This window comes from Somniosus microcephalus, chromosome 4 (genome assembly GCF_052327205.1).
Source record: "Somniosus microcephalus isolate GS21.2 chromosome 4, FLI_Smic_1.0, whole genome shotgun sequence".
Taxonomy (NCBI): Eukaryota; Metazoa; Chordata; class Chondrichthyes; order Squaliformes; family Somniosidae; genus Somniosus; species Somniosus microcephalus.
The window spans coordinates 249,063,828-249,080,462 of NC_140990.1; the positions used below are offsets into that span (position 1 = coordinate 249,063,828).

A 16,635-nucleotide genomic window follows, 5' to 3' on the forward strand; every position below is an offset into this window, starting at 1 on the left:
ACCCCTAGCTGCTCATACTCCTTTAACAGAACCTTCTTCCTTGTCCTATCTACGTCGTTTGTACCAACATGGACCACGACAATTGGATCCTCCCCCTCCCACTCCAAGTTTCTTTCCAGCCCAGAAGAGATGTCCTTAACCCTGGCACCGGGCAGGCAACACAGCCTTCGGGACTCCCGCTCTTGACTGCAGAGAACCCTATCTATCCCCCTAATGATACTATCCCCTACCACTACAACATTTCTTTTTACTCCCTCCACGTGAATGGCCCCCTGTACCACGGTGCTGTGGCCAGGTTGCTCATCCTCCCTGCAGTTCCCGCTCATGCCCTCACAGGGAGTAAGAACCTCGATCCTGCTTGACAAGAGCAAGGGCTGCGGCTCCTTCAACAGTACATCCTGGATCCCTGTACCTTCCTCACTCGTAGTCACACCATCCTGTCCCTGACCACGGACTACATCTGCAGTAATTAATTTCATAGGTGTGAACACCTCCTGAAACATAGAGTCCAGGAACTTCTCCCCCTCCCTGATGTGTCGCAGTGTCTGAAGCTCGGTCTCAAGCTCTTTAACATGGAGCTTGAGTTCCTCTAGCAGCAAACACTTATCGCAAATGTAATCACCGTGATCCTCAATGGGGTCCACCAGCTCCCACATTTCGCAATAGTGACACATCACCTGTTCACCCATATCTGTGTAATTAATTACATTTCTTATTATTAGTTATGAAGACCCTCTGCCCCGATATAGATGATAATATTACACCACTATTTAATAGGACTTACCAACTTAAAGGTATGGAAGAGAAGGAAGAGGACCTACCAACCAGCTGATCACCAACCTCCCTCGTGAATGCTGTCTGGGGGACCTGTCCGGTTGAACTGTCTTGCTGCTCCACGTCCGCAGTGTTGGATTAGCCTGAGAGAGGGAAGCAAAACAGAGCAAAAAGCACCCCCTCACCTCCCACTTGCCCGAACTCTCTCACTTACCAAACTCTACTTACACTCGATGCGACCGCACTCAGCGCTACCGCACTAAGCCCGCCCCTTTTTATACCTGGATTCTACTTCCGGTTTAAACTCCCCAATTCACTTTTTTACTCACTAAAATTCAGTAAATGCACTTAAAAGACTTTTTCTGCCACTTACCAAAGTCTGCTTAAACTCAATGCAACTTACGGCCAATGAAGTACTTTTGAAGGAGTCATCACTTGTAATGTCAGAAATGCAGCAGCAAGGTCCCACTTGCAGCAATGCTATACACAACCAGCCGATCTGTTTTTGGTGGTGGAGAACTTCTTTGAATATTGCCATGGAATCTTTTATTCCCATCTGGGAGGGCAGATAGGGACTTGCTTCATATGAAAGACAGTGTATATGCAAACTTGCGTTGTTTCGCTGCCGAGTTGAGCACAGCACAGTGGCCCACGGATCCCAGAGGTGCACAGTGTGCGTAAGCATACCTGGGATCACGTGGGGCAGTGCGCCAATCAGGAAACAGAAATCTCTGATGCCTGATATCAATCAAATTTTAAATTAAACGGTGTTGATATTGAATTGATCACATGCCCACTGTAAATAATAATCATTATAACACTCAAGCTGAACTGGCAAGGAATATTTTTTGTAAAATAAACACGGATCCCTTTTCGAGGATCTGTCCAGTTTTACTCAGTGAAATGAATAAAAACAATTATTCAAAGCAAAGAAATATTAGGCAGAAAATCTTGTTTCAACAATATCCAATTACTTTATTATGCAAAAAGTCTGGTGGCTGGGAATAATTTTTAATCAGAGTGATGGGCAGCAGAATGAGAACAATACAAAGTAATGGCAGTATGTTTAATATTAACATTGTATGGACAACTACCACCACCCCACCCCCACCCCCTTATGCTGTGCAAACAGGCTCCTGCGCCTGTTTGCACCAGTCGTAAAATTTTCATACGTAGTTGGGCAATTAACCTAACTCTGTGCCAGCAATGAGGATTTCACAGTCACAAGTTCGGGATTTTGCACAAGCACATGCGGAAATCCTGAACTTGCGGTCAATTTCAAAGGTGGTATGATGGCAAAATCTGCCCCATTATGTCCTTTATTGCTGAATGTCCCAAAATAAATTCTCTGGCATCAAAAGCAGTGCTGAAGCTAGTAGGAAAATTGATATAGGAAAAGCTGCAATAAAGCAACAAAAACATTTTTTCCAGCAGTGACGTTTGACCAAATACAGAATCCTGAGAAAGTAACTTTTTAAAAATTACCTCAGCCTATTTGATACCACCTAACAACCAGCAATGCCTTTTCTACAGCGTTTGATTTTTAAAAAAATAGTTAGGCCACAGGTGGTAGGGGAAGGAAGTCAAACTTTTGACATCAATGTGTAATGAAATCCCATTTGCCTCCAGTGATTTGCCTGCATTGTGGGTGAAGGCAAATTGCAACAACTATTTTTACAGCAGGGGATTCAGCACTTGGCATCCTTGCCCCATTTTACTTCATCTGCCCTGAACCTACCAAAAAAAGTGTGATAAATAGGAGGAAAATCCAAGCCTACTATTCAACATTAAACCCTCATTGTGTGGGCCCAGGATTCTGGATCAGAGAAGTGGAGGTTTTACATAGGCTGAAGGAGTTGAAAACGAATAAATTCCCTTATACTCCAAGGTACCTAGACAAAGAAAGAGATTTGTAAAGCAGTGACAGTTGTTTAGTGGAAGCCAATGAATAGTGGGGAGAATCCAGCAGGCTAGAAATGAACAATTATTGTTCCCATATTCAAGAAGGACACAGAAGCAATTACAGATCTAGTAGCTTAACTTCAATAAACAGAAAACTAATGGAATCACTGATCAGAAAAAAGATGGAAGAGTGCATGAAAATACCCAATAAATGATAAGCAGCATAACTTTTAGAATTGTTAGATTTTGCCTGAGCAACCACATACATTTTTGTTGTAGTGACAAACCAAATTTATGGGGAATGCTATATGCTGTGTTTACCTTGGCTTCCATAAACTCTTTGCTTCTTTCTCTTTAGCCAGTTTGTAGAGAGTTGTCATAATGAGAGCTGGGTTACAATGGAGGGGAGATATGGAGTGTCGCAAGAGTTTTCACTGGGATCTGTCCTGTTTCTGGTATATGTAAATAACCTGGAATTTCAAGGTGGTTACATTTTTAGATGATGCCAAGTTAGTGGAGCTCTGACTCAAAGGAGACAGCCAAGATCTTACAAATAGAGCTCAACAAGGTTTGCATCTTGGCTCATCAGTGATGATTGAAATTCAATGCAGATAAACGTTAGGTAATGCATATTTGAAGTAAAAAAAAAGGAGGCACATGTACTCCATGGATATGTTAGCACTTAAAAAGTTGAAGTTGAAAGGTGGTTAGGACTGTTAATTGATTCATTTCCCACCATATGCAAAAGAAATTGCATAAAAGCAAATAAGATTCTAGGTTCTCAGTTGTGTTCCGATCCCCAGAGATTATACTGAAGTTGTACACTCATGATCAGGCTGCACCTAGTGTATTACATGCAGTTCTAGTCACTGCTACAATGGAACCACCGGCAGTGTATAGTTAAGTGGCAGTTTCCCAATTTTATAGAGAAAAGCTATAAGGAATGATTTTGTCCTGAGTTCAGTAGCCGAGTGGTTATGGTACTGGATTAACAATCAGTCCAGGTTGTGGGTTCAAATTCCATGTCACGTTGTGAAATTGAATTTTTAAAAATCCGGTAAGATGTGGGCTAGCACCAAAAATAACCATGAAAGCTGTAGTTTTGACACAAAACCCCAACTGGCTCACTAATGTCCTACAGGGAAGGGAAGATGCCACCCACGAGGGCATTGAGTCACTATGTGGTTGCCTTTTAATGCCCTCGATGCTCAATCTGAGAGATGCCACTCGAGGGCATTAAAAGGCAACCACATAGTGACTCTCAATGCCCTCAGGGCAACTAGGGATGGGCAATAAATACTGTCTTGCTAATATTAGCCACATCCCAAGAAGAAGAAAAAGGTAAGGCTCTCCAGCCTTGAGAGATGTCTGAGGGGACCTTGTAGAAGCAAATAAAATACTTAATAGGATACAGAAATCAAAGCCAAAACTGTACTTTGATGAGGATGGGTTGTTAGGGAGGGTAGTAGGACAGGATACTGAACTGTTAAAACAGTTCCTATAATGTGAAGATTGTAGTTGGTATTCTGGAAGTATGTGATTAAATGGACTGAAGAATTTCCTTCATCCATACTTATATTTTGTTCTTGTAATGTGTTCGTATTCAATTTTTTAAAACTAAATTTTGAAAATAAACTGAATTTAGCATGCCTACCCATTTGTTCAATGGGCTATTTAATCCAGGGTCAGCTTGAATAATTTATTACATTTGCCTAATATTTAATGCATCTTGTGAAACTTTGATTAACTTTCACTTTAGCAAAATAGCTTTGTGCAGGTTAAAACACTCATTTGTTCTTTATCAGTTTGTAGCAAATGGTTGAATATACTTTAATTTCCGCATACAGCAAGAAGTGGATAAGATGAGCTATTTGGCAGGGATGCGTCAAACGATCATGGACAGAGTGAAAAGAATTGCTGACAAAGCAAAAAAATACCAAACTTCATTTGACCGACACAGTTATCTGTGGATGAATGACAAAGTAGAATTCATGAGGCAGTTTCTCCTCTATGGTCACTCCCTTACTTCAGAGGAGCTGGAGGTTCAAGCAGACTATGGACTTCCAAAATGTCCACCACAGCTAGAGCAGTATAGAGAGCAGGTAAGATAAATTATCATTAAATTTTTCTAATGGATGAAAAATGAACATTTGTCCCCTTTCTTGCATAGTTGTGTTGAATGTTTTGGCTTTTTTTTTATAATTCATCAAGCAATGAACAAAAGACATAACTTTGCTGCATTGGCGTTTTATGCATGACACAGAATTGACTACATAGTTCTTCCTGTCAGTTCATGATTTCAGCCAGACCATTTGAGAAAACGGCAAATAGATGCCAGCTTTCCCAGCAGGAAGGAGGATTGGGTGCCCAATTGCAGAAAGGCAGAAGTACAGGAGAAATCACTTGCAAATTCTCTCAGCTGGAGAATGGTATGTTGTAAGAAGAACAGAATGGACCAATAGCTTGCAAAATAAAGAGAAAACTTAAAATTACATTCAACAATTATTTTTAACAAAACTAAAATGTAAACACTAGGTACACCGTGATTTAACCATTACTAACGAGGACCACTTACTATTGAGATAATTGCGGATGAGGAAAGCTATTCAGCTCAACCTTAGTCATCCATCCAGAGATACAGCAAAGGCTATGGGCCCCGACAACATCCTGGCTGTCGTGTTGAAGACTTGTACTCCAGAACTAGCCGCACCTCTAACCAAGCTGTTCCAGTACAGCTACAACACTGGCATCTACCCGACAATGTGGAAAACTGCCCAGGTATGTCCTGTCTACAGAGAGCAGGACAAAGCCAATCTGGCCAATTATCGCCCCATCAGTCTACTTCAATCATCATGGATGGAAGGTGTCCTTGACAGTGCTATCAAGCAGCACTTACTCACCAATAACCTGCTCACTAGTGCTGAGTTTGGGTTCCCTCAGGACCACTCGGCTCCAGACCTCATTACAGCTTTAATCCAAACGTGGATAAAAGAGCTGAATTCTAGAGGTGAGTTGAGAGTGACTGCCCTTGACATTAAGGCAGCATTTGACTGAGTGTGGCATTAAGGAGCCCTAGTAAAATTGAAGTCAATGGAAATCTGGTGGGGGTGGCAGGGAGGGCTGGAGTCATACCTAGCACAAAGGAAGATGGTTGTGGTTGTTGGAGGCGAATCATCTCTGCCCCAGGACATCGCTGCAGCAGTTCCTCAGGGCAGTGTCTGAGGCCCAACCATCTTCAGCTGCCTCATCAATGGCCTTCCCTCCATCATAAGGTCAGAGATGGGGATGTTCGTTGATGATTACCTAGCATTCAGTTCCATTTGCAACTCCTCAGATAATGAAGTAGTCCATGCCTGCATGCAGCAAGACCTGGACGACATTCAGGGTTGGGATAAGTGGCAAGTAACAGTCGTGCCACACAAGTGCCAGGCAATGACTATATCCAACAAGAGAGAGTCAAACCACCACCCATTGATATTCAACGGTGTTACCATCGCTGAATCCCCCACCATCAACATCCTGGGGGTCACCATTGACCAGAAACTTAACTGGACCAGCCACATAAATATTGTGGTTACAAAAGCAGGTCAGAGGCTGAGTATTCTGTGGCGAGTGTCTCACCTCCTGACTTATAAATTGGCCAAAAAAAGCAGTAAACCTGAGGATTGGGAGCATTTTAGGATCCAACAAAGGAGGACAAAGGGATTAATTAAGAGGGGGAAAATAGAGTATGAGAGTAAGCTTGTAGGGAACATAAAAACTGACTGTAAAAGCTTTTATAGATATGTGAAGAGAAAAAGATTGGTGAAGTCAAACGTAGGTCCCTTGCAGTCAGAATCAGGGGAATTTATAATGGGGAACAAAGAAATGGCAGACCAATTAAATACATACTTTGGTTCTGTCTTCACAAAGGAGGACACAAATAACCTCCCAAAGATGTCTGGGAATATAGGGTCTAATGAAAGGGAGGAACTGATAGAAATCAGTATTTGTAGGGAAATTGATGGGATTGAGGGCCGATAAATCCCCAGGGCCTGATAATCTACATCCGAGGGTACTTAAGGAAGTGGCCCTAGAAATAGCAGATGCATTGCTGGTCATCTTCCAAAATTCTATAGACTCTGGAACAGTACCCATGGACTGGTGGGTAGCTAATGTTACCCCACTGTTCAGAAAGGGTGGCAGAGAGAAAATGGGGAATTACAGACCAATAAGCCTGACATCGGTAGTGGGGAAAATGCTAGAGTCCATTATAAAGGATGTAATAGCAGAGCATTTGGAAAAGAGTGACTGGATCGGACAAAGTCAACATGGCTTTACAAAAGGTAAATCGTGCTTGGCTAATCTACTGGAATTTTTTGAGGATGTAACTGGTAAAATAGATATGGGAGAACCAGTGGATGTGGTGTATTTGGATTTTCAAAAGGCTTTCGATAAGGTCCTGCATAAGAGATTAGCGTGTAAAATTAAGGCACATGGGATTGGGGGCAAGGTATTGACTTGGATAGAGAACTGGTTGGCAGACAGAAAGCAAACAGTTGGAATAAACGGCTCTTTTTCCGAGTGGCAGGCAGTGACTAGTGGGGTACCGCAGGGATCGGTCCTTGGACCCCAGCTATTCACAATATATATTAATGATCTGGATGAGGGAACTAGATGTAATATCTCCAAGTTTGCAGATGACACAAAGCTGGGTGGGCGTGTGTGCTGTGAGGAGGATGCCGAGAAACTCCAGTATGATTTGGATAGGTTGGGTGATTGGGCAGAAGCATGGCAGATGCAATATAACGTGGATAAATGCGAGGTTATCCACTTTGGTGTCAAAAACAGGAAGGCAGATTATTATCTGAACGGCAATAAATTGGGAGAAGGGGAAGTGCAACGAGACCTGGGCGTCCTTGTGCACCAGTCGCTGAAAGTAAGCATGCAGGTGCAGCAGGTGGTTAAGAAGGCAAATGGTATGTTGGCCTTCGTAGCGAGAGGGTTTGAGTACAGGAACAAGGATGTCTGGCTGCAGTTGTACAGGGCCTTGGTGAGACCACATCTTGAGTATTGTGTACCGTTTTGGTCGCCTTATCTGAGGAAGGATGTTCTTGCCATGGAAGGAGTGCAGCGAAGATTCACCAGGCTGATACCTGGGATGGCAGGAATGATGTATGAGGAGAGATTGGGTCGATTGGGCTTGTACTCGCTGGAGTTTAGAAGAATGAGAGAGGATCTCATCGAAACTTATAAAATTCTAACAGGACTAGACAGACTAGATGCTGGAAGGATGTTCCCGATGGTCGGGGAGTCCAGAACCAGGGGTCACAGTCTAAGGATAAGGGGTAAGCCATTTAGGACAGAGATGAGGAGGAATTTCTTCACCCAGAGAGTGGTAAACCTGTGGAATTCTCTGCCAAAGAAGGCAGTAGAGGCCAATTCATTAAATATATTTAAGAAGGAGTTGGATATATTTCTTAAGGTTAAAGGGATCAAGGGATATGGAGAGAAGGCAGGAACAGGGTACTGAATTTGGACGATCAGCCATGATCTTATTGAATGGCGGAGCAGGCTCGAGGGGCCGAATGGCCTACTCCTGCCCCTATCTTCTATGTTTCTATGTATGTTTCTCCCCGAAGCCTTTCCACTATCTACAAAGCACAAGTCAGGAATGTGATGGAATGCTCTCCACTTGCCTGGATGAGTGCAACTCCAACAACACTCGAAGCTCGACACCATCCAGGACAAAGCAGCCTGCTTGACTGGCACCCCATCCACCACCTTAAACATTCGCTCCCTCCACCACCAGCGCACTGTGGCTGCAGTGTGCACCATCTACAAGATGCACTGCAGCAACTCGCCAAGGCTTCTTCGACAGCACCTCCCAAACCCGCAACCTCGTAATTGTAGGACTGTGTGCCTTAGTTCTATTCCTACAGTTTCATTTAATGAAATATTCTGGGTTATCTTTTCAATACCCTAACAGTCTTATACTCCTCTAAATCACTCCTCAGATATCGTCTTTCTAGGCCAAAAAGCCCAAGTCTATCTAGTGTTTCTTCATGACTCAGTCCCTGACCCTGACAGGGAGTGATGCTGCAAGTGGAGACGGCCTTAGTTTTGATTTCAAGCGTTCTGGTCAGACCACTTGCTCCCAGTCATGGTGCTTGTCATCCCCCTTGGCCTACAGCATGACAGCGAGGTGGAGCAAAGGCAGCAAAGAAGAGGACACACTACTCAGAGGGAGAAGCAGGAGGCCTTGCCCACCTAGGATCTTCCGAGAGCAATTCTCTTACCTCCGCCTAAGGTAGAAGCAGTGTGTGAGGTGTCTGCAATTTATGAAGGAGGTGCTCAAAGAACTCTGCCACGTCTTGCAACCAGACCTACAGCCTCACACCAGGACAAGGACCGCGCTGCCAGTGGATGTGAAGGTGACTGTGGCCCTGAATTTCCTCGCATCTGGATCCATCCAGGCTGGAGTAGGCAACATCTGTAACATCTCCCAGTTTGCCATCCACTGCTGCATAAGAGAGGTGACAGAATCTCTTTATGCCAGCAGAAGGGACTTCATTGTCTTCTGTCTGGCCAGAGAGAAGCAGGCGGAGCGTGCACGTGGCTTTGCCAGGATAGCGGGCTTCCTCATGGTGCAGGGCGCCATCGACTGCACGCAAGTGGCTTTGTGGGCACCGCATCTAATGCTGAGATGTACCGCTACTGCAACCGCAAAGGCTATCACTCACTGTGCGGCCATGCTCAGCACATCATGAATGGTGAATGCCCGGTATCCTGGTAGCAGTCATGATGCTTTTATTCTGTGCCAGTCTGCTGTTCCCTCAGTCTTTGAGCCACCAAGATAAACCAGAAGCTGGCTACTGGGCAACAAGGGCTCTCCGCTGACCACCTGGCTCATGACTTCGCTCTACAACCCAACCACGTGGGCAGCATGCATACAATGAGAACCATGCTGCCACTCGAAATCTGAGAGCAGACCATTGGCATGTTTAAACAGTGCTTCTGCTGCCTGGACCGCTCTGGAGGAGCCATGCAGTACTCACCAGAGCATGTCTCAAGATTCTTTGTGGTTTGCTGCATGCTCTACAACCTCACCATCATGAGGGCACAGCCCTTGCCATCAGGCATACGGTGATGAGCGGAGGAGGAAGTGGAAGGGAGGAGGCAACCCAGACCACCCGTTTCTGCCCGCACTGTCCATATGGTGCCAGTGAACGCAACCCCAATTCTCCATTCAACAATATTCCCCCACAATGTTCCCTTTTAATTTTTTTTGGGTGCGCCGCGCATCTCGTTCAAAATACCATGCATGCGTGGTTTTTCCTATTTAAAAGCCGGCTCACTGACTGCGCGGAAGCTGAAGAGCGCTGTGCAGCTTAAAGGGATCGTTGGTCCCACACCTTACCTTCCCTCTATTACTGACCATCACTGTGTCCTCTTGGCCACAATGCTGAAATAAAAGCCACCTCAAAAGAAATATTCCAATCCAAATTTATACATCAATCCATCCAATATTACATAACCGTCAACTAATCACTCCTGTGCATTCCCTTAGTGCCTGTCTCCACTGTGTCTTTGCCTGTCCTAGTGCTCCTACAAAGTGCTACCCCAGTGGCTGCAGCATGGCTGGCGGAAGGCTACTGACTTTCAGTGGGGGAGACAGCAGATGGACTTGCAGGACGACCTCAAGTACCTCTGGGCCTAGAAGGCCTGGTTGTAGACGGCAGCAGTCTGGGTTGACTGGCTGACAGGCAACAGCAAGGGCACTGGTATAGCGACAGTGGTGGGAGGAAGAATGCTGTCATCCTGAGAGAATGCTGGAATGCTGAGGCACCGCCCCGGGGAAGTGGCAGTGGTTCCGTGGAGCAAGAACCTGCTGCCCTCTCTTAGGAGGACAGCAGGTTCTTGCTCCATGGAGCCACTGCCACTCACCCGTGGTGGCGACTCAGCCTTCCTAGTCATCTGTTGAAGGACAGATTGGTGGACTGTTACACCCAGCAAGCCCCTTTCCACACTAGTAAACGCAGCCACGACGGCAGCAGTCTGAGTTTGCTTAGCAGAAGTCTGAGCTTTCACTGCAGCACTCGGACATTGGGTGGCTTCTGCTTGTGCTCAAATGGAAGCTTGGACATCGGCCATCAGATGCTGCATAATGGTTGGGTCCACATGTGCGCTAATGGATCTGCCCACCCCTTCCATGCTGGAAATCATGGGCTCCAAGCTCTGCACAAAACCCTGTACAAGGTTGGTGCCGGACTCCTCCGTGCTCCATGATATTGCACTCTGGCTTTCTGGCAGGCCTGCCCATGCACCAAGCATTTCATTGTATATACCCATCAGCATTCTTCTGTAGGCTGCCCCATCAAAGTCCTCATCTGAGTCCTCTGCAGCAGAACTCGTGTGTGACCTTGCCCTCTGGGGAGCTGGCACCTGCGCTATCTTTTCCTCCTGCCCTGACTGCAGCCCACTTGTGCCCGATGACTCACCTCGTGCAGATCCTGCCTCTAAGCTACACTAAAGTCTGCGCAGTGCCAGTATCTGAGCTGGTGGCTGCGAATGTCTGACCGTGAAGTTGTTTCTTCTTTATCACTCTCTTCTCCCTTTTCTTGCACCACTGACTGGGCAGGTTGGATTTCTTGGGTCTCTGAAATGAGAAAAGCACAAGGGTAGGTTTGTGGTGAGGGGAGAGGGGTGGAAAGCAAGAGGTGCATGCCTACACCATGTGCAGCTTGTAAATCAGAAGAGATTGTGGGATGAGGGGGAAGTGGGATGTGAGAAGGAGGATTACGTATGAGGATACCGGAATCTCGTATTCTTTCAGCCCCACCGCTGGCCCAACGGACTCAACGATGCCCCTCCTAAGAATGGCCAGCACCGTCTCCTCCATGGGGGTGCGATTATGCAGGCATGCTTGCCCCCGCCGGTTGTATTCCACCTATTCCTGCAAGAGAGAAGGAAGTGTGTCAGTGAGTATGTTGCAATGTGCTTGGGTGATATGCCTGTCATGTTTGAATAGCTGCCAGTGTGTGCAAGCTATGAGATGTGGGTGAGAGTCTTGCAGCAGTGGTAAGTGTGTGAGGGTGAGGTGAAGCTATGAATATGAGGTTTGAGCCATGTTTGGTAGAGATGATTGGTCGGTGAGTGATGGGGGTGTGGTGCAGTGAGCAGTGTGTGAGGCTAGTGGTGCAGATGGTGGGATGTGGTATTTGAAGATGAATTCACTAACCTTGACCATTTGTGAGGTTGTTAAAGTTCTTCCTGCACTGCATCCACCTCCTTGGGGCTACACTGCTAGCATTCACCACAGCGGCTATCTGCTCCCATTGCACTTTACACTGTTGCCTGTAGAAACAGCATCTCTCTCCTCCTATCGACCTCCTGCACCAAAGCCTCCAGTGCTATATCCGAAAACCTTGGTGCACGCTCTCTCTCCTGTTGTGCCATCATTAATTGTTGTTCACTCTCTTCCCAGTCAGGTGAATGAGCTGCTGCAGGCAGATTGCATCTCCCTGTTAAGAGGTACAGACTGCCTTTAAGCAGTGCAGGCTAGCTTTAATTGGTGCTAGCCTCACACGAACTTGGGCCCCCTGTTGAGCGTTCAGCCACTCAGCAGCACGTTCAGCTCTGGGCTGAATGCCGCAATCATGGAAATGAGCAGGCAGCACAAAGTTTCCATGCTGCCAGTATTCTTCTGAACGGGCACGGGTTGATCACGCACAGTGATCCCCATGTCCATTTCTGGGGGCAAACCAAATTCTAGGCCATTTTGTTCAAGTCAAGCAAAGTGACCCACTGATTTGGGAAAGTGTAATATATTGATTATTTTGTATTATTACATGAAGACAAGTTTTACTGATTTGAATTAAGCAAGTCCAATCATAATTTTTACCCTGTATGTTCAGTTGCTGTGAGATAAAGCAGCTTAAATACTCATACCTGCCTTCGTCTCATCAAGTCTTCTCTTTTCAACCTTTAAAGAGATGGGAGCATGTAAAAGACATATATACCCAGTTCCAATCACAAGAGTGTACTGTTACACCCCTGTCGTACATTATTGTGCAGTTACATATTAAGTAGTAACGGCACACCCCTAAACAAAAGACACCCTGCTTACTGGAGTGAATAGATTTGCTGTATCCGAGAGAAAATCTCAGGCAAGACCCTAAACTTGTACCAGTAGTATATTTACAATATTTATAAAAGTTAAGTGTCGATTTCATTAATTTGGGAATATTCTTAAACTGTACACAGTGTAGAGAGATATTTTCATTTATTCAACTAAATATTTAGTATACCATACTTCAATGAAAGTTTAATAGACATAAACCCATGTTCTAGGCCACTTTATTTTAAAACATTACTAAATTAATCATACTGGTCTTGGACAGTTTGAAACTCTTCCATGGATGACCTAAGATTTGAAACAGTCTATGACATACCTCAGTAAAAATGCAGTGCAAGTAACTATAGGTATGTAATAAAAATGGTAAATCATAAATGTAGTTTTTAAAATTACTTTTTTCCTTTTTGTAGATCAACATTTATGAAACATTATATGTCCAAGTCAGTGCATTTGAAGATGTCCACACCTTTGGATGGTTTCAAGTGTGCATTAAACCATTTAAATCATCTTTGTTAAATGTAATAAAAAGATGGAGCTGGATGTTTAAGGAGCACCTTCTAAACCATGTGATTGATAGGTAAGGAAATACTATTGCGCTCGTTTCCAAATTGAGTAATTACGGAGAAAAAGCTATACATTTATCATGTTTTTTTTAAGCCTATAAGAGTCAAAACCCAGCTGAAATTAAGTTAGATTTTAGTTTTTTTTTTTAAAGCCTAGATGAGCGTCTGCCTTTTGAGCTCTAAATTACATAAAATTTACTGAAGTAATATATCACATGACTGACTGACTCAAAGCAAAATATTATATTTGTGACACATTGGTTCCTCTACTCGGGTGCTGCCACTTCTCTTTCAAGACAGCCACCATCATGCCCCCTCAACAACAAAAAAAATCCTTGACCCCTCTGTCCTTGCAAACTACAGCCCCATCTTCAACCTCTCCTTCTCCAATGTCCTTGAACATGTTGTCATCTCTCAAATCCATGTCCATCTTTCCCGTAATGGTCTTTAAATCTCAATCTCAGCAATGAAATGGTCCTAACCAAAGTCACAAATGGCATCCTCTGTGACTGTGACCATAGTGCATTATCCTACCTCATCCTGCTTGACCTCTTAGCAGCTTTTAACATGGTCAACCACACTATCCTCCTCCAAGCCTCTTCTCTGTTGTCCAGCTCATTGGGACTGCCCTTGCTTGGTTTCACTCTTACCTATCTGACTGTAGCCGGAGCATCTCCAGCACTGACTTCTCTTTCCACCCAGCACAGTTGCCTCCAGAGATCTGCGTAGATCTATCCTTAGCCTCTTCATCTACTTGCTGCCAGTTGGTGACATCATCCACAGACTCAACTTCCACATGTATGATGATGTCATCCAGCTCTATCTTTCCACTACTGCTCTTGACCCCTCTGCTGCCACTGTGTTTTATGACATTCAATCTTGGATGAGTCACAATTTCTTCCAGTTAAACATTGATGAGACTGTAACTATTGTATTTGTTCTCTGCCACAAACGCCCTATACCCTTGCAACTGATTCCATCTCACCCCCAGGCCACTGTCTTGGGTTGATCCAGACCGTTGAGAACCTCAGCATCTTATTTGACTCCAAGCAGTAGTTCTGGACCCATATCCTCTCCATCTTTATTAGCATAACCTGTCTTCACCCTTACTTCAGCTAATCTGCTGCCAAAACCCATGTCTTTGTCAGCTCAAGACTTGACTATTCCAATGCTCTTGTAGCCAGCCTCTCATCCTCCACCTCCATAGACCAGCTCATCCAAAACTCTGCCTATATCCTGTCCCGCTCACCCATCACCGTTGTCTTTGCTGACCTCCATTGGTTTCTGGTTCACCAGCGCTTGAAAATCAAAATCATCATCCTCGTGATTTAAATCCCTTCATGGTTTTGCCCCTCCTTATCTTTGCAACCTCCTGCAACCCTACACCCTGCCCCGAACACTCCATTCCTCCACTATTGGCAGTTGTGCCTTCAGCCACCATGGTCTGAAATTCCCTCACTAAACCCCTCTCGCACCCTTCCTTTAAGACCCTCCTTAAAGCCCACCTCTTTGACCAAGCTTTTGGTTAATCCTCCTAATATATCGTTCTTGGGCTTAACAATCATTCCTTTTGATTACACCTCTGTGAAATGCCTTGTGATTTTTTTCTATGTTAAAGGTGTAATATAAATGCAAATTGTTCATAGCAAAAGATACAGGACTCTCAGATATAATATTTGTAATACTATTTACCTGCCACTTAAGTTCCAAGACGCTGTTATTCCCTCATCAACCTTCTTGGTCCAGTTACATCCTAAAATATTTTTTCTCTACTTCCTGTGGTGAATTTGTACTATTTGCTTAAGATATCAGAACTTTATTCTTCCATTGTCTCGTATACAGAATTTCTCCAGAGAGCTAGAACTCCTTAATCCCTTTATATTTGATTGTCATGTCAGGTGGATTTTCATGATGTACTCTAGGTTTTGTAGTTCAAGTTGGTGAAAACTGTAACTCCCTTGTAGTCCCCCTCTCATACATTTGTCAATAGCAACTGGAAATTTTAACACCCACAATCAAGGACCAAATGATATTTGCTCATTGAGCCCAGCAAAATGGCAGAGTGGCGAAACTTGCAGGCATTTAACATTAAATAACTAATTTTATGGGTAAATTTCAGTTTCCTGCTTTTACACTAGAAATGCACCCTGGGTAATTTAGACTGAGAATTATAAGATGCAGCAGCTGCCAGGATCAGCTGATACAGGTGGAAGTGAGGAGCCTTTGAGCTTGTTTGGCATAAAAATAAAACAAAAAAGGTGACTCAACCGTGGCTAACAAGGGAAATTAGGGATAGCATAAGATCCAAGGAGAGGACATATAAATTGGCCAGAAAAAGCAGTAAACCTGAGGATTGGGAGCAGTTTAGGATTCAACAAAGGAGGACAAAGGGATTAATTAAGAAGGGGAAAATAGAATGAGAGTAAGCTTGCAGGGAGCATAAAAACTGACTGTAAAAGCTTTTATAGATATGTGAAGAGAAAAAGATTGGTGAAGTCAAGTGTAGGTCCCTTGCAGTCAGAATCAGGGGAATTTATAATGGGGAACAAAGAAATGGCAGACCAATTAAATACATACAGGAAACTTTCGATTAACCGGCCCCTAAATAACCGGAACGCTCTATCCACCGGCAAAATTCAGGAGTCGGTTCAGGTAACTTTTTTTACTTTTAGTTACTTTTTTTACTCTTTGTTGCTTTGCAAGGGTGTAGCTGAAGCTGTTGCTAAGCTACAGAGACGCTTGCAACTTGTGCCGATTGTTTTGAAGCTAAGCAACAGGGTTTGTTGCTTTATACGGAGCTCTGAGCTCCATATCTTTTACGATAGCGTTCGGTTATCCGGAATTGTTGATGAACCGACAGCACATCGGTCCCGTCCGTGCCGGATACCAGAAAGTTTCCTGTACTTTGGTTCTGTCTTCACAAAGGAGGACACAAATAACCTCCCAGAGATGTCGGGGAGCATAGGGTCTAAATGAGAGGGAGGAACTGAATGAAATCGGTATTTGTAGGGAAATGGTGTTAGGGAAATTGATGGGATTGAAGGCCGATAAATCCCCAGGGCCTGATAATCTACATCCTAGGGTACTTAAGGAAGTGGCCCTAGAAATAGTAGATGCATTGCTGGTCATCTTCCAGAGTCTATAGAATTTTGGAACAGTTCCCATGGATTGGAGGGTAGCTAATGTTACCCACTATTCAAAAAAGGTGGTAGAGAGAAAACGGGGAATTATAGACCGGTAAGCTTGACATCGGTAGTGGGGAAAATGCTAGAGTCCATT

At 44.4% G+C, this 16,635-nt stretch overlaps 1 protein-coding gene across 1 annotated transcript in view; it reads left to right on the forward strand.

The window, feature by feature from the left end:
* LOC147120357 (dynein axonemal heavy chain 11-like) overlaps positions 1–16,635 on the forward strand; it is a 133,142-nt gene that overhangs the window by 31,632 nt on the left and 84,875 nt on the right. Inside the window, exons 8-9 of the mRNA XM_085984221.1 lie at positions 4,524–4,778; positions 13,204–13,370. Coding sequence (XP_085840347.1) covers positions 4,524–4,778; positions 13,204–13,370 — 422 coding nt within the window. The remainder of the gene's footprint in view (positions 1–4,523; positions 4,779–13,203; positions 13,371–16,635) is intronic.